The sequence below is a fragment of the Procambarus clarkii genome, chromosome 5, assembly GCF_040958095.1.
Source record: "Procambarus clarkii isolate CNS0578487 chromosome 5, FALCON_Pclarkii_2.0, whole genome shotgun sequence".
NCBI lineage: Eukaryota > Metazoa > Arthropoda > Malacostraca > Decapoda > Cambaridae > Procambarus > Procambarus clarkii.
The window spans coordinates 51271452-51295561 of record NC_091154.1 but is presented as its reverse complement, the minus strand read 5'-3'; the positions used below and the strand labels follow the sequence as shown (position 1 = coordinate 51295561).

At 44.1% G+C, this 24110-nt stretch overlaps 1 protein-coding gene across 5 annotated transcripts in view; it reads left to right on the top strand.

Annotated features, from left to right (window-relative positions):
• LOC123749057 (uncharacterized) overlaps positions 1 to 24110 on the top strand; it is a 195356-nt gene that overhangs the window by 90570 nt on the left and 80676 nt on the right. Inside the window, exons 2-5 of one of the 5 annotated variants that reach the window (XM_069302363.1) lie at positions 87 to 210; positions 1282 to 1890; positions 2402 to 2551; positions 17538 to 17717. In XM_069302363.1, the coding sequence (XP_069158464.1) occupies positions 205 to 210; positions 1282 to 1890; positions 2402 to 2551; positions 17538 to 17717 (945 nt within the window). In that variant the 5' untranslated portion in view covers positions 87 to 204. Of the gene's footprint in view, positions 1 to 35; positions 211 to 1281; positions 1891 to 2401; positions 2552 to 17537; positions 17718 to 24110 lie in introns of all 5 variants that reach the window. The other 4 variants (XM_069302342.1, XM_069302356.1, XM_069302349.1 and 1 more) reach the window with 4 other exon arrangements.

Below are 24110 nucleotides of genomic sequence, written 5' to 3'. Positions count from 1 at the left end.
TATTCTGCAGCTGTATTTTGTTTTGTTTTTTGCAGTGAACTCCGTGACGCAGTGGACTCCGTGACGCAGTGGACTCCGTGACGCAGTGAACTCCGTGACGCAGTGGACTCCGTGACGCAGTGAACTCCGTGACGCAGTGGACTCCGTGACGCAGTGGACTCCGTGACGCAGTGGACTCCGTGACTCAGTGGACTCCAACACATTATGATGGTGAGGATAGTACTCATGTTGGGCTATACTGACCTATACCTATACTGACCTTCCTCTGGATGCAGGCCACAACAGTCGCCTAACTCCCAGGTACTTATTTTATCGCTAGGTGAATAGAGGCATGAGGCGACCTCCTGCAGGAAGCAACTAACAACAAGATAATTACAATATTTTCCTGAGCGTCTTAGAAGACTTTCAGATCTTTTCTCCTTCAGAAGATTCTCTCTGGCTTGGCACCTTCGTGTCTCTGTTCCTCCTCGCGGCTTCGTTACTTTGCAATTGCCTGAGTTAAAGTCTAGTAGCCATTTGTCGGGTTGTATTTCTGTTTGTCTTGTATTCAAGAGAGGTGTAGAGGATGAGGTCGCATGTCTGAAGGGTAGAATAGAGCGAGAGGCCGACAGTGAAGGCATCGAAGACCTCCATCTGGAGGTTGAGAATTTAGTACTGTCACAAAGAGAGGGTTTACTGGCAGGCATTTTGAGTCTTATTAAAGTCTGCTGAATGTTGTACGAACTGTGTGTTTGGCGTGGTTGTGACCGTGGGTAGTCCCAGGGTCTGTTGATGTAGAGGGCTGAGGGTGTGAGTAGGTATCAGAAGGTGCCAGCCACGAGGACAGTGAGGCACCTAAGCGTGAAATACTCCGCAACATTGTGGTATGATTAGTTTATTTTAGTTCTTCTTCAAATTGGTTTATCGTCATCCTAATTGAAATTAAATTATGGCAATATATGTCTTGTCGCTCTGATGGCAAACTACACTTTTTTCCAATATATATCATATTTCAAGGTGTTAGCTAAATGGTTTTCAACTGATAGTCAAAATTAAAATGTTCTTTGCGACTGTTGTACAGCTGTTAGTCCAGCCAATATTGAAACGATATATATAAGTTGGTAAGAATAAACTTTATAAACTTTCTAATTCTAGAGTATTAAACCATTCTTGGCTTTCTTGATTTGAGTTATTCTGCCCTATACATCATCAATATTTTTAAATGGGTAGTAAAAAATGCCGTACTTACAATATATGAACATATGTTCTGATTGTGACCTAAGACAGCTTTGGGCTCCACAGGATAGGGAGTCAGATGGGCATCCTCAGTGTCCTGACCACCAAGACGAGGCTCTGACACAGTCAGGGGAGGTCCCGGGTGGTCATACATCCCGCTCAGAGAGTGCTAACGATGGTCAGCTCGCTTGTGTCAAGTGTCATGCCAGTCAAGGAATCCAGCTGAGAGCGTCTGGACCATCTCCAAGCGGCCCAGGAGGCATCAGCAGGAAGCTGTGGTCGTTGATGCAGGAGGAGAAGATCAGCATCAACAGACTCATTGCAAGGTGTGAGGAGACACTGTGCCAGCTGGGAGAGTACCGGGGCCAGCTGGGAGACTGGAAGACTCACCACCTCCAACTCCAGGATAGACTCAATGGTCTGGTAGAGCAGAACATGTCAGCCATGAGGCTTCTGGACCAGGAGGACGCCAGTGTGGCGGAGATGACCACACGAGGACAGGAAGAGAAGACGCACCTGCACGCCACATTGGGGAGCCTCGACACACCCACAACAGAAAACGAGGCCATCACTGCCACGAACAGAACTAAACAGTGCAAGATGAAGGTGGAAGATTGCATCCAGAGGAGCCGGGAAATTTTCCCAGATGCCACCACTGTCCAATTCTCAGTCAAGGTTCGTTGCTGAAGCCAATATTACTCTCTCTGAACTGAGTGCAATACCTCTTCACAGAGAGCTCTCTTGTAGAAACATTGAACCACGTCGTAAATAATTGTAAATATCACTAGCAAGAATGTCTTATATGTGAGTTCTATTTCTCTTACATTATAACCAGACACAAATTATTAAATATAAAGCTCTACATATCAAACAATCTCAACCAGCAATTAACAGCCAACTCACACTCAAGTACACTTCACCACTAATGTTTGCGTTGGTAATGACAGGTGCAGGAGACCATCTGGGAGGCCCTGGAGATGATGACCACGGAGGCGGGTGTCACCGTCCACCTGGGAGACTCAGCCATCGCCACTAATGTTTGTGTTGGTAATGACAGGTGCAGGAGACCATCTGGGAGGCCCTGGAGATGATGACAACAGAGGCAGGTGTCCATCAGCGAAACTCGATGGGCGTCTGGTCGTAAATTTTCAGCCTCCACCACTAATGTTTGTGTTGGTATTGACAGGTGCAGGAGACCATCAGGATGGCCCTGGAGATGATGACCACAGAGGCAGGTGTCATTACAGCTGTTCCCGTCCACCTGGGAGACTCAGACTCCACCATCATGGAGAAAGTCGGAAAGATTACTGGAGGAATATCTTTGAAACAGTTAACTGTAAGTTGCTGAATAGTTCCAGGTTTTACCTTGAACTGCACAACATTTTGGATTTACCGAGACCGGGAAAAGATTTGAGGTACAATTTTCCATCTCGGTTCCGACGAGATGGAACCGAGTCTATAGGAACGAGTGTTCACAAGGAACAGGGTATATACCCTGTTCCTTGTGATGACGTTCGATTGACGGTTGAGAGCCGGGACCGAATAGCTGAAGCTGCTGTGAATGTTATCTTAGTTGCTATTACTCTGGACCTTGTACATTTTCTTAAACGTTCACAAAATTTAGAGCACGTGATTATATTTTTAGCAGTGACTATGGTATTTTGACACCTCGTCGCCTTGCCACTTTATATCAAGCTGGCTGTAACGCCTCTGGGTGAGAGGCAATTCGTTCTTCCCCAATTCAGAGCTTACATGGACTTCGGAGTCCCAGCTGTCCTACTCTCCAGGTCCGCCACGATCAGTATTGTCTCTGGTACTTCCTTCGAATCCTCCAAACTCACACTCTCGCCAGTTCCGCACCAATGCTCCTGTTGGGAACCCCTTCAGACTGCAGGAATATATTTATTTATTTATTTATTTATTTACAATAAGGTACATTAAGGGTTAACAGAGAGCATAGAAATTAAGAAGGTTTTACATTCTTGTAAAGCCACTAGCACGCATAGCGTTTCGGGCAAGTCCTTAAACTAACTGATAATTTTTAGATAATTCACAGTAAAATTGACAAAAAATTTTTACAGGTACTTTACAGCTTTACTTTACAGGTACAAATAATTTTAAGTAGAATAATTACAGTGAAATTGACAAAAAAATGTTTACAGATACATTGCAAGAAATATTGACACAAAAACAGATCAGAAAAATACACAATAATGAACAAGGATTACTAAGGGTACATTAAGATAACACTTTAGGGTTATACATTGGTTCACTGAAGCACAATATGAGGATCATTACAAGGAATAATGCAGTAGAATATGCACTCAATACAACAACCATGATATCAGATGATATCTAAGATTACAATGGTATAGTAACATGGCTTAGGTACAAATATTGAGGGATTGGGTAGCATTAGATACAGTGCGAGATAAAGCACCAGGAGAAAAACTATGAAGGAGAAATTAGGTACTTTTTAGTTTTATTTTTGAATAAGGCAAAAGTTGGACAGCTTTTCAATTCATTCGGGAGTGAGTTCCATAGACTGGGTCCCTTTATTTGTATAGAGTGTTTACACAGATTAAGTTTAACTCTGGGGATATCAAAAATATATTTATGCCTGGTGCGGTGATTGTGAGTTCTATTGCATCTGTCCAGGAAGAGTTTCAGAACATGGTTTGCATTTAAGAAAAGGGGTTTATAAATGTAATTGACACAAGAGAATGTATGGAGTGAATTTATGTTTAGCATGTTTAGGGATTTAAACAGGGGAGCTGTGTGTTGTCTGAAAGAGTTTGTTATTGTCTTGATAACAGATTTTTGCTGTGTGATGATGTGATGATGAGCTTGAGGTAGTTTGCAGAGGTTGAACCCCAAACACAGATACTATAAGTAAGATAGGGATAGATAAATGCATAATAGAGGGAGAGGAGAGCAGAGTAGGGTACATAATATCTGATCTTAGAGAGGATACCAACTGTTTTAGAAACCTTTTTAGTTATGTGTTGTATGTGGGTGCTGAAGTTGAGTCTCTTGTCTAAGTATAGGCCAAGGAACTTTCCATCATTTATATTGCTAATGTTTACATTATCTATGTTTACTTTACCAATGTAACGTACGATTAAGTTACGTTGTTGGGTAGATTAGATACACAGTGTTTAGTGAGTTTTCATATTTATTTAGTAGTCTTGGATAGAGCAGTGTCGTAGACTTTGAGACGGAGCTTGGAGCAGAGTAGTGAGCTGAGTGTGGCCGGAGTCGCGGAGCTCTGTGTAGGAGAGCGTGGCGGCTCGATTCGGAATTGTGTGTCTGAACTCAGGGAGCGAGAGGCTGGCGGCTCGATTGGGAATTGCGAGTGTCTAACTCGGGGAGCGAGAGCGTTGTAGCTCGATGCGGTCGTAGTCTGCTGTCTGCTCTGTGTCGAAGCTGTAGCGTCTTGGGTCGATTAGAACTGTACACTCCGAGTGCTACATTGTTGACTGCGGAAATTGTAGTGTTGAACTGAATTATATTAAAAAATATAAAAATATGATACTTTGGGGAAGCCAGTCGGCCGAGCGGACAGCACACTGGACTTGTGATCCTGTGGTCCCGGGTTCGATCCCGGGCGCCGGCGAGAAACAATGGGCAGAGTTTCTTTCACCCTATGCCCCTGTTACCTAGCAGTAAAATAGGTACCTGGGTGTTAGTTAGCTGTCACTGGCTGCTTTCTGGGGGTGGAGGCCTGGTCGAGAACCGGGCCGCGGGGACACTAAAGCCCCGAAATCATCTCAAGATAACCTCAAGATATATCTATCTGAAGCTGAATTGCATTTGTTGATTTGTTTCCAAATAAGATGTAGTAAGTCTTTTTTATGTTTAGTGAGTTTGTTGGTTGACATCCACAAGTGGACTTTTTTAATTCATTGTTTACAGCATTATTTAATATGAGTTGGATGGGGTCAGAGTGGATGAGAGTAGTATGTTGACCAGACCACACACTAGAAGTTGTAGTGTGTGGTCTGGTCAACATACTTCAGCCACGTTATTGTGACTCATCGCCTGCACTGAGAGTAGTATCATCAGCAAACAATATAGTTTTAAGTATATTAGAGACATTAGGCATTGATGTATATAAGAAACAGGAGGGGTCCTAGGAGGCTGCCCTGTGGCACTACTACGGTTAGTCGTAAAGTATGAGAGGTTATATCATTGATGGCTACATATTGGTGTCTGTCACTGGTAAGAATGGTAGGTTTGCAGACGTCGTTCTCAGTGCTGGTCCGTAGTGTGTCCCCTCGTATTGGGCCTTAACCTATATGGTTTTGAGTGACTTTATTGAAAAACTATGGTTGATTGTCATGTTTCTTTAATACAGTTTTGGTTACTTCAGTTGGCTGTTAGAGTTGATATGATGTGTCGTGATGGGCTGAGACAAGCTTGATACTTGTTACCTGCTCGTGGTCGTTTACGTGGTCGTTACCTGCTCCCCATGACATAGGAAGCAGCAACGACAACGGTAAACTTCCCAGTGAAATAGGGAGTCACACTCAGCATGTCACTGTTTGTTAATGTGCAACAGAGTCTAATAGACTGTTAAGGTTAAGAGCTTTCTTGCCAGTCATATTGGCATCATCCTTGATGGTCAATTAAACGCTGTTACATAAGGAGCGCTTTGTATCTGTCCCAACGCCCAGCAGCTAATTTCTAACTGAACTTTCCATCCTGGCAATTGTAAAACATTCGACGATCACCGAGAATATAATAGTATTAGAGGGGATTCGTCCCTGGCGAAGTATCGCATTGGGCAAATTATATTATCTCTGGCAAGGGATTGCATCCACAGGTGATAATGGGACTGACACTGTCACCATATGATAATGGTGCTGACACTGTCCACATGGGATAATGGGGATGTAACTGTCCATAGATGATAATGTGGCTGACATTATACAAAGATGATAATGAGGCTGTCACTGTCACCATATGATAATAGGGCTGATGCTGTCTGCAGATGATAATGGTGCTGACACTGTCCACATGGGATAATGTGGATGTAACTGTCCACATATGAAAATGGGGCTGTCACTGTCTACATATGATAATAGGGATAATTCTGTGTACAGATGATAATGGGGCGGACAAGGTCCACAGGTGATAATGGAGCTGACACTGTCCACAGGTGATAATGGAGCTGACACGGTCCACAGGTGATAATGGAGCTGACGCTGTCCACAGGTGATAATGGGGCTGACACTGTCCACAGGTGATAATGGGGCTGACACTGTCCACAGGTGATAGTGGAGCTGCCACTGTCCACAGGTGATAATGGGGTGACACAGTCCACAGGTGATAATGGGGCTGGCACTGTCCACAGGTGATAATGGGGCTGACACTGTCCACATGTGATAATGGAGCTGACACTGTCCACAGGTGATAATGGAGCTGACACTGTCCACAGGTGATAATGGGGCTGACACTGTCCACAGGAGGATAATGGGACTGACACTCTCCACAGGTAATAATGAGACTGACACTGTCCACAGGTGATAATGGAGCTGCCACTGTCCACAGGTGATAATGGAGCTGCCACTGTCCACAGGTGTTAATGGGGTGACACAGTCCACAGGTGATAATGGGGCTGACACTGTCCACAGGTGATAATGGGGCTGACACTGTCCACAGGAGGATAATGGGTCTGACACTGTGCACAGGTAATAATGGAGCTGACACTGTCCACAGGTGATAATGGGGCTGACACTGTCCACAGGTGATAATGGAGCTGACACTGTCCGTAGGTGATAATGGAGCTGACACTGTCCACAGGTGATAATGGAGCTGACACTGTCCACAGGTGATAATGGAGCTGACACGGTCCACAGGTGATAATGAGGCTGACACTGTCCACAGGTGATAATGGAGCTGACACTGTCCACAGGTGATAATGGGGCTGACACTGTCCACAGGTGATAATGGAGCTGACACTGTCCACAGGTGATAATGGGACTGACACTGTCCACAGGTGATAATGGGACTGACACTGTCCACAGGTGATAATGGAACTGACACTGTCCACAGGTGATAACGGGACTGACACTGTCCACAGGTGATAATGGAGCTGCCACTGTCCACAGGTGATAATGGGACTCACACTGTCCACAGGTGATAATGGGGCTGACACTGTCCACAGGTGATAATGGAACTGACACTGTCCACAGGTGATAATGAAACTGACACTGTCCACAGGTGATAATGGTGGTGACACTGTCCACTGGTGACAATGGGGGTGACTGCCCACAGGTTATAATGGGGCTGACACTGTCCACAGGTGATAATGGGGCTGACACTGTTCAAAGGAAATAATGGGGGTGACACTGCCCACAGGTGGTAATGGGGTGACACTGTCCACAGGTGATAATGGAGCTGACACTGTCCACAGGAGATAATGGGACTGACACTGTCCACAGGTGATAATGGAACTGACACTGTCCACAGGTGATAATGGGGCTGACACTGTCCACAGGTGATAAAGGGCTAACACTGTCTACAGGTAATAATGGGGCTGACACTGCCGACAGGAGATAATAGGACTGACACTGCCTACAGGTCATAATGGGGCTGACACTACCCACAGGTAAAAATGGGGCTGACACGGCTCACAGGGAATAACGGGACTGACACTGTCCACAGGTGATAATAGGGTGACACTGTCCACAAATCATAATGGGGCTGACACTGTCCACAGGTGATAAAGGGCTAACACTGTCTACAGGTAATAATAGGGCTGACACTACCCACAGATGATAATGGGGCTGACATTGTCTACAAGTGATAATGGGGCTGACACTGCCCACAGGTGATAATGGGACTGACACTGTCCACAGGTGGTAATCGGACTGACACTGCCCACAGGTGATAATGGGACTGACACTACCCACAGTGATAATGGGGCTGACACTACACACATTTGATAATGGGGCTGACACGGCTCATAGGGAATAACGGGACTGACACTGTCCACAGGTGATAATGGGGTGACACTGTCCACATGTGATAACAGGGCTGAATCTGCCCACAGGTGATAATGGAGCTGACTCTGCCCACAGGTGATAATGGGACTGACACTGCCCACAGGTGATAATGGGGCTGAAACTGTCCACAGGTGATATGGGGCTGACACTGTCCACAGGTGATATTGGGGGTGATACTGGCCACAGGTGATAATGGGGCTGACACTGTCCACTGGTGATAATGGGACTGACACTGCCTACAGGTGATAATGGGACTGACACTGCCCACAGGTGATAATGGGGCTGAAACTGTCCACAGGTGATATGGGGCTGACACTGTCCACAGGTGATAATGGGGGTGATACTGGCCACAGGTGATAAGGGGGCTGACACTGTCTACATGGGATAATGGGGATGTAACTGTCCATAGGTGATAATGTGGCTGACATTATACAAAGATGATAATGAGGCTGTCACTGTCACCATATGATAATAGGGCTGATGCTGTCTGCAGATGATAATGGTGCTGACACTGTCCACATGGGATAATGTGGATGTAACTGTCCACATATGAAAATGGGGCTGTCACTGTCTACATATGATAATAGGGATAATTCTGTGTACAGATGATAATGGGGCTGAAAAGGTCCACAGGTGATAATGGAGCTGACACTGTCCACAGGTGATAATGGAGCTGACACGGTCCACAGGTGATAATGGAGCTGACGCTGTCCACAGGTGATAATGGGGCTGACACTGTCCACAGGTGATAATGGGGCTGACACTGTCCACAGGTGATAATGGAGCTGCCACTGTCCACAGGTGATAATGGGGTGACACAGTCCACAGGTGATAATGGGGCTGGCACTGTCCACAGGTGATAATGGGGCTGACACTGTCCACATGTGATAATGGAGCTGACACTGTCCACAGGTGATAATGGGGCTGACACTGTCCACAGGTGATAATGGGGCTGACACTGTCCACAGGAGGATAATGGGACTGACACTCTCCACAGGTGATAATGAGACTGACACTGTCCACAGGTGATAATGGAGCTGCCACTGTCCACAGGTGATAATTGGGTGACACAGTCCACAGGTGATAATGGGGCTGACACTGTCCACAGGTGATAATGGGGCTGACACTGTCCACAGGTGATAATGGGGCTGACACTGTCCACAGGAGGATAATGGGACTGACACTCTCCACAAGGGATGATGGGACTGACACTGTCCACAGGAGATAATGGAGCTGACACTGTCCACAGGTGATAATGAGGCTGACACTGTCCACAGGTGATAATGGAGCTGACACTGTCCATAGGCGATAATGGAGCTGACACTGTCCACAGGTGATAATGCAGCTGACACTGTCCACAGGTGATAATGGAGCTGACACGGTCCACAGGTGATAATGGGGCTGACACTGTCCACAGGTGATAATGGAGCTGACACTGTCCACAGGTGATAATGGGGCTGACACTGTCCACAGGTGATAATGGAGCTGACACTGTCCACAGGTGATAATGGGACTGACACTGTCCACAGGTGATAATGGGACTGACACTGTCCACAGGTGATAATGGAACTGACACTGTCCACAGGTGATAATGGGACTGACACTGTCCACAGGTGATAATGGAGCTGCCACTGTCCACAGGTGATAATGGGACTGACACTGTCCACAGGTGATAATGGGGCTGACACTGTCCACAGGTGATAATGGAACTGACACGGTCCACAGGTGATAATGAAACTGACACTGTCCACAGGTGATAATGGTGGTGACACTGTCCACTGGTGACAATGGGGGTGACTGCCCATAGGTTATAATGGGGCTGACACTGTCCACAGGTGATAATGGGGCTGACACTGTTCAAAGGAAATAATGGGGGTGACACTGCCCACAGGTGGTAATGGGGTGACACTGTCCACAGGTGATAATGGAGCAGACACTGTCCACAGGAGATAATGGGACTGACACTGTCCACAGGTGATAATGGAACTGACACTGTCCACAGGTGATAATGGGGCTGACAGTGTCCACAGGTGATAAAGGGCTAACACTGTCTACAGGTAATAATGGGGCTGACACTGCCGACAGGAGATAATAGGACTGACACTGCCTACAGGTCATAATGGGGCTGACACTACCCACAGGTAAAAATGGGGCTGACACGGCTCACAGGGAATAACGGGACTGACACTGTCCACAGGTGATAATAGGGTGACACTGTCCACAAATCATAATGGGGCTGACACTGTCCACAGGTGATAAAGGGCTAACACTGTCTACAGGTAATAATAGGGCTGACACTACCCACAGATGATAATGGGGCTGACATTGTCTACAAGTGATAATGGGGCTGACTCTGCCCACAGGTGATAATGGGACTGACACTGCCCACAGGTGATAATGGGGCTGAAACTGTCCACAGGTGATATGGGGCTGACACTGTCCACAGGTGATAATGGGGTGATACTGGCCACAGGTGATAATGGGGCTGACACTGTCCACTGGTGATAATGGGACTGACACTGCCTACAGGTGATAATGAGACTGACACTGCCCACAGGTGATAATGGGGCTGAAACTGTCCACAGGTGATAATGGGGGTGATACTGGCCACAGGTGATAATGGGGCTGACACTGTCCACTGGTGATAATGGGACTGACACTGCCTACAGGTGATAATGGGGCTGACACTGCCCACAGGTGATAATGGGACTGACACTGCCTACAGGTGATAATGGGGCTGACACTGCCCACAGGTGATAATGGGGCTGACATTGTCTACAAGTGATAATGGGGCTGACACTGCCCACAGGTGATAATGGGACTGACACTGTCCACAGGTGATAATAGATAATATATATATATATATATATATATATATATATATATATATATATATATATATATATATATATATATATATATATATATATATATGTCGTACCTAGTAGCCAGAACTCACTTCTCAGCCTACTATTCAAGGCCCGATTTGCCTAATTAGCCAAGTTTTCCTGAATTAATATATTTACTATATTTTTTTTCTTATGAAATGATAAAGCAACCCTTTTCTCTATGTATGAGGTCAATTTTATGTTATTGGAGTTAAAATTAACGTAGATATATGACCGAACCTAACCAACCCTACCTAACCTAACCTAACCTATATTTATAGGTAAGGTTAGGTTAGGTAGCCAAAAAAAGCTAGGTTAGGTTAGGTTAGGTAGGTTAGGTAGACGAAAAAACATTAATTCATGAAAACTTGGCTTATTAGGCAAATCGGGCCTTGAATAGTAGGCTGAGAAGTGCGTTCTGGCTATTAGGTACGACATATATATATATATATATATATATATATATGTATATATATATGTATATATATATATATATATGTATATATATATATGTATATATATATATATATATATATATATATATATATATATATATATATATATATATATATATATATATATAATACACACACACACACACACAGATATTCAATTTATATGAAGAGGTTCAGTCAGCCCAATTGAATCTTTTCCCACACATGGGACACTCATGAAATTTTGTTTACCTCGCGAGCGTCTTTATGCTTGGAAAAATATTCAGCTGCTGCACTCTAATAATAATAAACTTACTGATATATGAGGCGTTGCCTCACTCTACAACCGACAGACAAGATTACTGGATATATTAAAGTTATACAAGCATTCAATTGACCAATTAATACTCTAATAACATTCAATATACTTCTCTGAATGTATATTGTTCTGGTAGCGTTGCTATGTGATTATTTCCTTAATTACGTTGCAGAAGGATGATACGTGATGATGTTAGAAGTGGAGACAGTGTCATTTTGTGTGCTTCATTGTACACTTATTAGATATATTTTAGGAATTTTTCCTTGTAGATATATTGTCTAGGAACTCCTCCAGTTCTAGAGAGTAACACTGGTGATAAAGATAATTCGATAAGGTGTCCTGAGTTAAGTAATGTTCGATAAGGCACCGTGGTATGTTTTCACTGTTTTGTAAACACACGACTTCTGCCCTCGGGGTGTGGTCGGCGCTTCTCTCCCGAGTGTGGCTCCACCCCTTCCTAGAGAGGGTAGCTTTCAACGAATATTGATTGATTATTTTTACTCTCTAGACATATGATTGAAATAAGATGCGATTAAAATATAATTAGATATAGGATATAAAGATAATAAATAGTACTTGATAGTACAACTGATTCTTATTAAGGAATCAATTTAACCCCTACCGGAAATCGAATCAATTGTTCCAATAGTTTTTTAATTAAGAAATTTTTCTAGATGCTTCTGGATCCTTAAGAAATCATGTACAAAGTCATGTAGGCACCTATAAGGCCTATGGTGTACGTGATCAGAGGTATTGCCAACTAGGATCAAGATGTAAAATAATCTATAGTGATTCTGATATGATTCTTATATGATTTTGATATGATTTTGATATGATTTAGATATGATATAGAAATAATACATTTCTTAGATAATAATATAGATATAGTGGGTAAAAATTTCCCACACTGCCCACAGGTGATAATGGAGCTGACACAGCCCACAGAGGATAATTGGTGACACTGTACACAGGTGACAATGTCCACAGGTGATAATAAGGCTGATTCTGCCCACGGGTGATAATGGAGCTGACACTGCCCTCGGGTGATAATATCACGGACACTGTCCACAGGTGATAATGGGAGTGACACTGTCCACAGGTGATAATGGGGATGACATTCCACAGGTGATAATGGGACTGACACTGTCCACAGGTGATAAAGGGACTGACACTGTCCACAGGTGATAATGGGGCTGACACTGTCCACAGGTGATAATGGGACTGATACACTGACCACAGGTGATAATAATGGGGCTGACACTATCCTAATGGGGTTGACACTGTCCAAAGGAAATAATAAGGCTGATACTGCCCACAGGTGATAATGGAGCAGTCACTGTCCACAGGTAATAATGGGGCTGATACTCTCCAAATGTGATAATGGGGTTGGCACTCTCCACAGGTGATAATGGGGCTGACACTGTCCACAGGTGATAATGGGGCTGACACTGCCCACAGGTGATAATGGGGCTGACACTGTCCACAGGTGATAATGGGGCTGACACTGTCCACAGGTGATAATGGTTGGTGACACTGTCCACAGGTAATAATTGGGGTGACTCTGTTCACAGGTGATAATGGGGCTGACACTGTCCTCAGGTGATAATGGGGCTGACACTTCCCACAGGTGGTAATGGGGTGACACTGTCCACAAGTCATAATGGGGTTGACACTGTCCACAGGTGATAAAGGGCTGACACTGTCTACAGGTGATAAAGAGGCTGACACTACCCACAGGTGATAATGGGGCTGACATTGTCCACAAGTGATAATGAGGCTGACACTGCCCACAGGCGATAATGGGGCTGCCACTGTCCACAGGTGATAATGGGGCTGACATGGCCCACAGGGAATAACGGGACTGACACTGTCCACAGGCGATAATGGGGTGACACTGTCCACAGGAGATAATGAGGCTGACACTGTCCACAGGTGATAATGGGTCTGACACTGCCCACAGGAGATAATGAGGCTGACACTGTCCACAGGTGATAATGGGGCTGACACTGCCTGTGGGAAAAACCTGCCAGGATTGATATGAGAGGAGACTACCAAGGACTTGTACTGTACTAAATTAAAATTTACTCTATGCAATTAATTCAACTAAAATCTCTAGCTAGGGTTTTAAATCCTAGCTCCTCTTTTCCTAATGACAGATTGTGGGCTGTAAGGGGCAGGTGGGGTGAATGAAATAGTTGATTGAAGTTCCTGTCCACCTGCAGACAAGTATCTCACATTAACTTGTATTTTTCATACAAGGATAAGATTTAAATAAATTCAGTTCTATGACTGAACACTGGTTCTGTTAAAAGCAGAGATTTAAACATATACATAGTCCAGCCTAGCACCATAACTATTAACAGTCAATATACTCTTATACTAATAACACAACAATTTAAATTGTAGAAGTATGATATTAAATGATTTTAAATGTGGTCTAAGTCCTGTTAACTAAGCACTAAAATTATATTCAATTAGATGAATTTTTATGATAAATGAGAGATAACTAAGCAAGCAATTGTTAACTTAATTTATATGTTCAAGGATATATATATATATATATATATATATATATATATATATATATATATATATATATATATATATATATATATAAATATATATATATATATATATATATATATGCAGAATAACCACATATGAAAAATAGAAAATGCTTAACGCGTTTTCGGCTAATTCGCCTTCATCAGAGCAAAGTAGAATGAAGATAAGTTTGCTGATCAGACCTTTATATAGGTCTGATAAAGGTCTGATCAGCAAACTTATCTTCATTCTACTTTGCTCTGATGAAGGCGAATTAGCCGAAAACGCGTTAAGCATTTTCTATTTTTCATATGTGGTTATTCTGCATACTTGGATCAGTGTTTTTGTGATCATTGTTGCATATATATATATATATATATATATATATATATATATATATATATATATATATATATATATATATATATATATATCCCACCAGAGTAGGCCCACCATGGCCTACTCTGCCAAAGCACAGGGAGATGGCACTCGAGGCACAATGAAGTTAACGACATCATCAAGAGGAGCCTCACCACAGCTGGATGCCCAGCTGAAAGAGAGCCCCGTTACCTAACGCCCCGTAACTCTGATGCTCTTATTGGTCGCCCGGATGGTATCACAGTGAACCCTTGGAAGAATGGCAAGCAGTTGGTATGGGACTACACGTGCGTATCAACCCTGGCTAACACCTACATTAACCTCAGTGTTGCACAACCAGGTGGCACTGCCACCCACAGGGAAGCAGCCAAATCCCGTAAGTATAGTGAACTGGATCACCACTACAATTTTGTCCCCATTGCTTCTGAGACACTCGGCGCCTGGGGTAAAAGTGCTACCAGTTTTTTGAAGGAACTGGGTTCTAGGCTCATTGAAACAACAAGGGACCCAAGAGCTGCAAGCTTTCTTTTCCAGCGCCTCAGTGTGGCGATACAGAGGGGAAATGCGCACTGCATCCAGGGTTCCTGCCCGCCATCTGAGGAGCTGGAGGAACTTGACAACCTATGATAACCATCTTTGTAACCCATATGTAACTCCTTTTTTGTAACAAAGTTCAAATAAAGTAAATATATATGTGTAAAAGTATATATGTATATATATATATATATATATATATATATATATATATATATATATATATATATATATATATATATATATATATATATATATATATATATATATATATATATATATATATATATATTCAATTTATATGAAGAGGTTCAGTCAGCCTGATTGAATATTTTTCCTCAAGGGACACTCATGAGGTTTTGTTTACCTTGCGAGCATCTTCATCCTTGGAAAAATATTCAGCTGCTGCACTACAATATTAATATACTTATTGATATATGAGGCGTTGCCTCACTCTACAACCGACAGACAAACTTACTGGATATATTAAAGTTATACAAGCATTCAATTGACCAATTAATACTCTAATAACATTCAATATACTTCTCTGAATGCCGGGTGCCTGTCTGACAAAGTGTGCCAAACTGGATAACTCTCTTGTTGAGATAGGTATGATATTTTATATCACAGCTTTGCTGTATATTGTTCTGGTAGCGTTGCTATGTGATTATTTCCTTAATTACATTACAGAAGGATGATAGGTGATGATTTTAGAAGTGGAGACAGTGTCATTTTGTGTGCTTCATTGTACACTTATTAGATATATTTTAGGAATTTTTCCTTGTAGATATATTGTCTAGGAACTCCTCCAGTTCTAGAGAGTAACACTGGTGATAGAGATAATTCGATAAGGTGTCCTGAGTTAAGTAATGTTCGATAAGGCACTGTGGTATGTTTTCACTGTTTTGTAAACACACGACTTCTGCCCTCGGGTGTGGTCGGCGCTTCTCTCCCGAGTTTGGCTCCACCCCTTTCTAGAGAGGGTATCTTTCAACGAATATTGATTGATTATTTTAATGTCTAGACATATAATTGAGATAAAATGTGATTATAATATAATTAGATATAGGATATAGAGATAATAAGTAGTACTTGAATGTACTACTGATTCTTATTAAGGATTCGATTTAACCCCTACTGGAAATCGAATCAATTGTTCCAATAGTTTTTTAATTAAGAAACCTATCTAGAAGCTTCTGGATCCTTAAGAAATCGTTAACAAAATCACGTCGGCTCCTATAGGGCCCCTATGGTGTAGGTGATCAGAGGCACTGTCATCTAGGATCAAGATGTATAATGAATCTATAATGATTCTAATATGATTCTGATATGATTTTGATGTGATTTTGACATGATTTTGATATGATTTATATATGATTGAGATATAATATAGAAATAATACATTTCTTAGATAATAACATAAACAGTGAGTAAAAATTTCCCACACTGACCACAGGTAATAATGGGGTTGACACTGCCCACAGGGGATAATGGGGGTGACACTGTCAACAGGTGATAATGGGGGTGACACTGTCAACAGGTGATAATGGGGGTGACACTGCCCACAGGGGATAATGGGTCTGACACTGTCCACAGGTAATAATGGGGTTGACACTGCCCACAGGGGATAATGGGGGTGACACTGTCAACAGGTGATAATAGGGCTGACTCTGCCCACAGGTGATAATGGGTCTGACACTGTCCACAGGTGATAATGGGGGTGACACTGTCCACAGGTGATAATGGGGGTGACACTTCCCACAGGGGGGTAATGGAACTGGCACTGCCCATAGGTGATAATGGGACTGACACTGCCCACAGGTGATAATGGGGCTGACACTGCCCACAGGTTATAATGGGGCTGACACTGCCCCTCAAGTGATAAAGGGCTGACACTGTACACAGGTTATAATGGGACTGACACTGCCCACAGGTGATAATGGGGCTGACACTACCGACAGGTGATAATGGGATTGACAGTGCCAACAGGTGATAATGGGACTGACACTGCCCACAGGAGATAATGGGGCTGACACTGTCCACATGTGATAATGGGGCTGACACTAGCTACAGGTAATAATGAGGCTGACACTCTCCACAGGTGATAATGGGTCTGACACTGTCCCACAGGTGATAATGGGTCTGACACTGTCCCACAGGTGATATTGGTGCTAACACTGACCACAGGAGATAATGGGGGTTACACTGCCCACAGGTTGAGGACCTCCGCAGGATGAGGGCGCCCGTCAGGAGGCTGATGGAGACGGGACTGGTGTTTGCCGTCCAGGAAGACCAAGATGGCCGCCGCTCCGCCAGGATAACATTACAAGATGGTCGGCTCTGCCTCCACCCACTCCTGCCTCAGCCTCCACCCACACACGCCCACACTCTCAAGGTACGCCCACACCTTTAAGATACGCCCACACCCACACACACGCCCACATTCACACACACATGCCTACACCTACACACGCCCACACCCATACCCACACACGCCAACACCAACACACACGCACACACACACACACACGCCCACACCCACACACACACCCACACCCACACACACACACACACACACACACACACACACACACACACACACACACACACACACACACACACACACACACACACACACACACACACACACACACACACACACACACACACACACACTCACACACACACACACACACACACACACACACACACACATACACACACACACACACACACACGCCAACACCCACACCCACACTCACGCACACATACACACACGCCAACACCAACACAGATGCACACACCCACACCCATACACAAGCACACACACGCCTACACACACACACACACACGCCCACACCCACACACATGCACACACACGCCCACACACACACGCCAACACCAACACACATGCACACACGCTAACACCAACACCCACTCACACACACACACACACACACACACGCCCACACACACACGCCAACACCAACACACACGCACACACGCTAACACCAACACCCACTCACACACACACACACACACACACACACACACACACACACACACGCCTGCACACAGTCCAGGCTGCCAGGGAAGGCACAAGTGTAGGACGGTGGTCCGCGAATTAATTCAGTATTCTCGGAATATTTACATACCAGTGAGCCCAAAACATAGTTTTGAGTCATACAAAGGGTAGAGCAACGCAGTGATAACGCAACATAGTGAATTCTTATAACGTTGGATAAGAAAAAAATTGAAAAAGAACGAGTTTGTGGTAAGACAGTGGCACCAGCGGGCTGAGAAGGGAAGAATTTGGACCACCGTGTGGAGAGGAGCTCTGGCCTACACTGACGTCTACAATTAAGGCAGACATCGCTTCATAAATCAACTAGTTGTTCTTTGGGATGCTTACTTGGAGGTGAGTGCCTCTCAAAGTCAGTCATGCAAGGTGTACAGTGTTTTTGATAAAATAATTAACTTTGGACTTAAGTTAAAATACGAAAAAGTAGCTCGAGAGTCTCAGCTTGGTACTAGTTTTTTCACACCTGTGTGTTACATTACACCGCCACCGACTAGTCCCCCCCCCCCCCCTCACCATAACATGCCAATGTAAACACACACACACACAGGCACGCACTCACAAACCAGCCTACCGCCAACCTCACCCCTCACCCCTGGGATTGACCCTCCAACCCTCACCAACCTGATTGCCCTCCTTCCTCTCTCCCCCGCTCTGCCTCTCTACCCCGCTCTACCTCTCTCCCTCTCTCCCTCGCTCTTCCTCTCTCCCCCTCACTCCCTCTCCCTCACTCCCTCACTCCCGTTCACTCCTTCTCTCCCTTTCACTCTCTCTCCCTCCATCTCTCCACCAGTTAACCCCCCCCCCCCCCCACCGTGCCACTCCGACAATAAACACACACTCACACACACACACAGCTCAGAACTCAACATGGGATTCCAGGAGGTCTTCACAATAGAACAAGAAGAGGCCCCTGCACTAAATGAGGAGGCAAACCGAACAACCTTGGAGGAAATTTACCTCACCAGTGGTGAGGTCAAAAGGAATCTGTTGGAGCTGAATGTGTCAAAGGCTGTTGGGCCTGACAGAATCTCACTGTGGATTCTAAAAGAAGGTGCAGAAGCACTAAGTGTGCCACTCTCTATGGCGTATAACAGGTCACTGGAAATGTTAGACCTAACGGAAAGCTGGAAAACAGCTAATGTAGTCCCAATATACAAGAAGGGTGACAGGCAAGAGGCACTGAACTACAGGCCAGTTTCCCTAACTTGTATACCATGCAAGGTGATGAGAAGATTGTGAGCAAAAGGCTCGTAGAGCATCTGGAGAGAAACAGCTTTGTAACACACCACCAGCATGGGTTCAGAGATGGTAAATCGTACCTCACAGGTCTAATAGAATTCTATGACCAAGCAACACAAATTAGGCAGGAAAGAGGAGGGTGGGCAGACTGCATTTTCTTGGACTGTCAGAAAGCCTTTGACACAGTACCTCACAAAAGGCTATCTTGAGATTATCTTGAGATGATTTCGGGGCGTTTAGTGACCCCGCGGCCCGGTCCTCGACCAGACCTCCACCCCCAGGAAGCAGCCCGTGACAGCTGACTAACACCCAGGTACCTATTTTACTGCTAGGTAACAGGGGCATCAGGGTGAAAGAAACTCTGCCCATTGTTTCTCGCCAGCGCCTGGGATCGAACCCAGGACCACAGGATGTCCTGGGTTCCTGGGTTCCTGCATGCTGTCCGCTCGGCCGACCGGCTCCCTCTGTTACAAAAGTTGGAGCAGCAGGCAGGAGTAAAAGGTAAGGTGCTCCAGTGGATAAGGGAGTATCTAAGCAATAGGAAACAGCGAGTAACGGTGAGGGGAGGAGGCATCAGAGTGGTGAGATGTCACCAGCGGAGTGCCACAGGGCTCTGTACTCGGACCCATATCCTGTTTCTAGTATATGTAAACGACCTTCCAGAGGGTATAGACTCATTCCTCTCAATGTTTGCTTACGATACAAAAATTATGAGAAGAATCAAAACAGATGAAAATAAACAAAGACTACAGGACGACCTGGACAAACTGGAGGAATTGTCTAGAAAATTGCTGCTAAAGTTCAACTCAGGAAAGTGTAAAGTAATAAAATTAGGCGAAGGGAGCAGAAGGCTGAACACAAGGTACCATCTGGGAGGTGAAATCCTACAAGAGTCAAATAGAGAGAAAGATCTGGGGGTCGATATCACACCAAACCTGTCCTCAGAGGCCCAAATCAAAAGGATATCATCAGCGGCATATGCTAGACTGGCCAATATAAGAACTGCCTTTAGAAACTTGTGTAAGGAATCGTTCAGGACCCTGTATACCACTTATGTAAAACCAATTCTGGAGTATGCAGCTCCAGCCTGGAGTCCATACCTAGTTAAACACAAGACAAAGTTAGAGAAGATTCAGAGGTATGCCACCAGACTGGTCCCGGAACTGAGAGGATGAGTTACGAGGAAAGGCTAAGGAAATGAAGAATGAAATAAGCAACCTGAAAAGAGAGCTGACAGCAACAAAGAGGAGATTAGAGCCCTCAAAGAGAACAGTATTGATGCTGAGACTCAGATAATCATCCAGGGGGAGGGTGGAAATAGTATACTGGAAGAGAAGGCTAATATAAAATCAACATTTGCAGAAATGCTAAAAAAAAATCTGAAGTAATGTCCACAATGATGGAGGTGGCCATGAAGGCAGCCACCTCACAGGAAGCGGCAAGCTCCGCTACCCAGCTGCTGGAAAGAAAAAGAGCAGTGGTAGCTGTGGGTATTAAAGAGCAGGAAGGCTCTAGCAGGATAGAGTGGAATGATAAGGACAACGCAGCAGTGAATGAAATACTGAAGACACTAGAGATGGAGGGGGCTGAACACAGAATTGAGAAGGTTTTCAGGCTAGGCTGGTACAACAAAAACCGAGATCGTGTGTTAAAGAGAGTGTTTGCAAATGAGAACACAAAGGAGTTGATTCTAAGAAGGAAAAGCCACCTGCAACATGTGGGAGATTTAAAAAAAATATTCCTCCAGAGGGACATGACAAGGGAGGAGAGAGCCATGGCGGCAAAAGCAAGGAAGAGGCGCAGGGCAAGAGGGGAAAACCAGGAACTCACAGCTCCCAACACATCATCCCCAGGAGTGAAGGGGGGAACTCACAACCAGCAACCCAGTAACACCAGAGGGGAGGGCAACCACACCACCCTCCTGTGCATAGAAAACCCCCCCTACCCCAAACCCTCCCTGCCCCCACTCAAATGCACAGCCAAATTTATTTATTTATTTATGCATATACAAGAATGTACATTGGGAATGTGAGGATACATAATATGGTAATTACAGTCTTGTAAAGCCACTAGTACGCACAGCGTTTCGGGCAGGTCCTTAATCTAAGAAAATTTTAAGGAGGTAAATACTTGCAAAATTTATAGACAAAAAAATGATAACAGTTACATGGAATGAAAAAAAGATGAGAGAAAATTGTAGATATAGTAAATTAAAGCACATAGGTAGCTAAGATTGATTGCAATGACAGCTTGAATGGTAGTTGACAAAAATTGGTAGGCAGAATACAGCAGAAACAATATAAGATTTATTGCAGTGACAGCTTGAACGGTAGTTGACAAAAATTGGTAGTCACAATACAACATATGGCTAGCACATAAAAGAAGACAGCAATGAACACAATGATTAGGTTGTTTGATACTACATAAAAATTAGGAGATTGGGTAACACTAGGTACAGAGCAAATTTAAAGCTCAGTGTAGGAAACTAAGAAGATGAAATTAGGTACTTTTTGGTTTTGCTTTTAAATAAGGCAAAAGTTTTACAGCTTTTCAATTCACTAGGGAGTGAGTTCCATAGACTAGGTCCCTTAATTTGCATAGAGTGTTTACACAGATTAAGTTTGACCCTGGGGATATCAAAGAGATATTTATTTATGGTGTGGTGATAATGGGTCCTATTACATCTGTCCAGGGAGAGTTTCAGAGCATGGTTTGCATTTAAGAACAGGGTTTTGTAAATGTAGTTGACACAAGAGAATGTGTGGAGGGAGTTAATATTTAGCAAGTTTAGGGATTTAAACAAGGGAGCTGAGTGTTGTCTGAAAGCAGAGTTAGTTATTATTCTGATAGCAGATTTTTGCTGTGTGATGATGGGCTTAAGGTGGTTTGCAGTGGTAGACCCCCATGCACAGATACCATAATTAAGATAGGGGTAGATTAGTGCATAATATAGTGAGAGGAGAGCAGAGTTAGGAACATAATATCTGATTTTGGAGAGTATACCAACTGTTTTAGAGACTTTCTTAGTTATGTGTTGAATGTGGGTGCTGAAGTTGAGTCTCTTGTCTAGGAATAGGCCAAGAAACTTGCCATCATTTTTATTACTGATGTTAATGTTGTCTATCTGTAGCTGAATTGCATTTGATGATTTGCTTCCAAATAAGATGTAGTAAGTTTTTTCGATGTTTAATGTTAGTTTGTTCGTTGACATCCATAAGTGGACTTTTTTTAATTCATTATTCACAACATTATTTAGTGTATGTGGGTTGAGGTCTGAATAGATAAGGGTAGTATCGTCAGCAAACAATATAGGTTTGAGAATATTAGAGACATTAGGCAGATCGTTTATATATATAAGAAATAGAAGAGGTCCTAAGATACTGCCCTGTGGCACTCCAACGGTAATTGGTAGAGTGGAAGAAGTTGTATCATTGATGGTTACATATTGGTGTCTGTCACTAAGATAGGATAGGATGTAGTAAATCTCCCTACCCCACACCGCATTCCTACCCTGCTACCCCTCCCCTCCTCCTGCCATGTCCCCACTTCCCCCTTTTCCTTCCAGTCCTCCCTCCTCCTTCATCCCATACCCTCCCTGTCCCCCCCCCTTCACTTGACCCCCCGCCCCTCACCCCAGTATCCTCTGAGACCCTGTTATCCACCTCACACCCATGGAACAGCTTCCCCCACCAGCAGAACACTCACCAAGGAGGCGATTTGAGAAGGGACAGAAGAAAGTGAGCCTCAGGGCAATGTACACTAACACAGAGGGAATTACAAACAAAGCAAATGAGCTTGGAGAATGAGTACTAGAGGAAAACCCAGACATAATAGCACTCACAGAAACAAAGCTAACGAAAACTATAACAAATGCAGTGTTACCACAGGAATATTATGTTATGAGGAAAGAAAGAGAAGGAAGAGGTGGGGATGGTGTAGCTCTGCTGGTAAGAAAGAGCTGGGACTTTGAGGAGATGGTTATTCAGGGCTGTGAGGGTTTCAGTGACTACATAGCAGGTACCATAACAACTGGAGGACAAAAAATTATAGTCGTAGTCATATATAATCCACCGCCAAATGACAGAAGACCCAGACAGGAATATGATAGAAACAACATGGCCACCATTAACATAATAGAAAGAGCAGTTTCTGTTGCCAGCAGGAATGGATCTGGACTACTAATAATGGGAGACTTCAACCACAGGAAGATAGACTGGGAGAACAGGGATCCATATGGAGGACCAGAAACATGGAGAGCAAAGCTGCTGGACGTGGCAACAAGACACTTTCTAAGCTAGCACATCAAGGAACCAACAAGGATGAGAGGAGAAGATGAACCAGCAATGCTTGATCTGATATTTACCCTAAATGAGTGGAATATAAGGGAAGTTAAGATGGAAGCACCCTTGGGAATGAGTGAATACAGTATATTAAACTTTGAGTACCTGGTAGAGCTAGGAATTATCT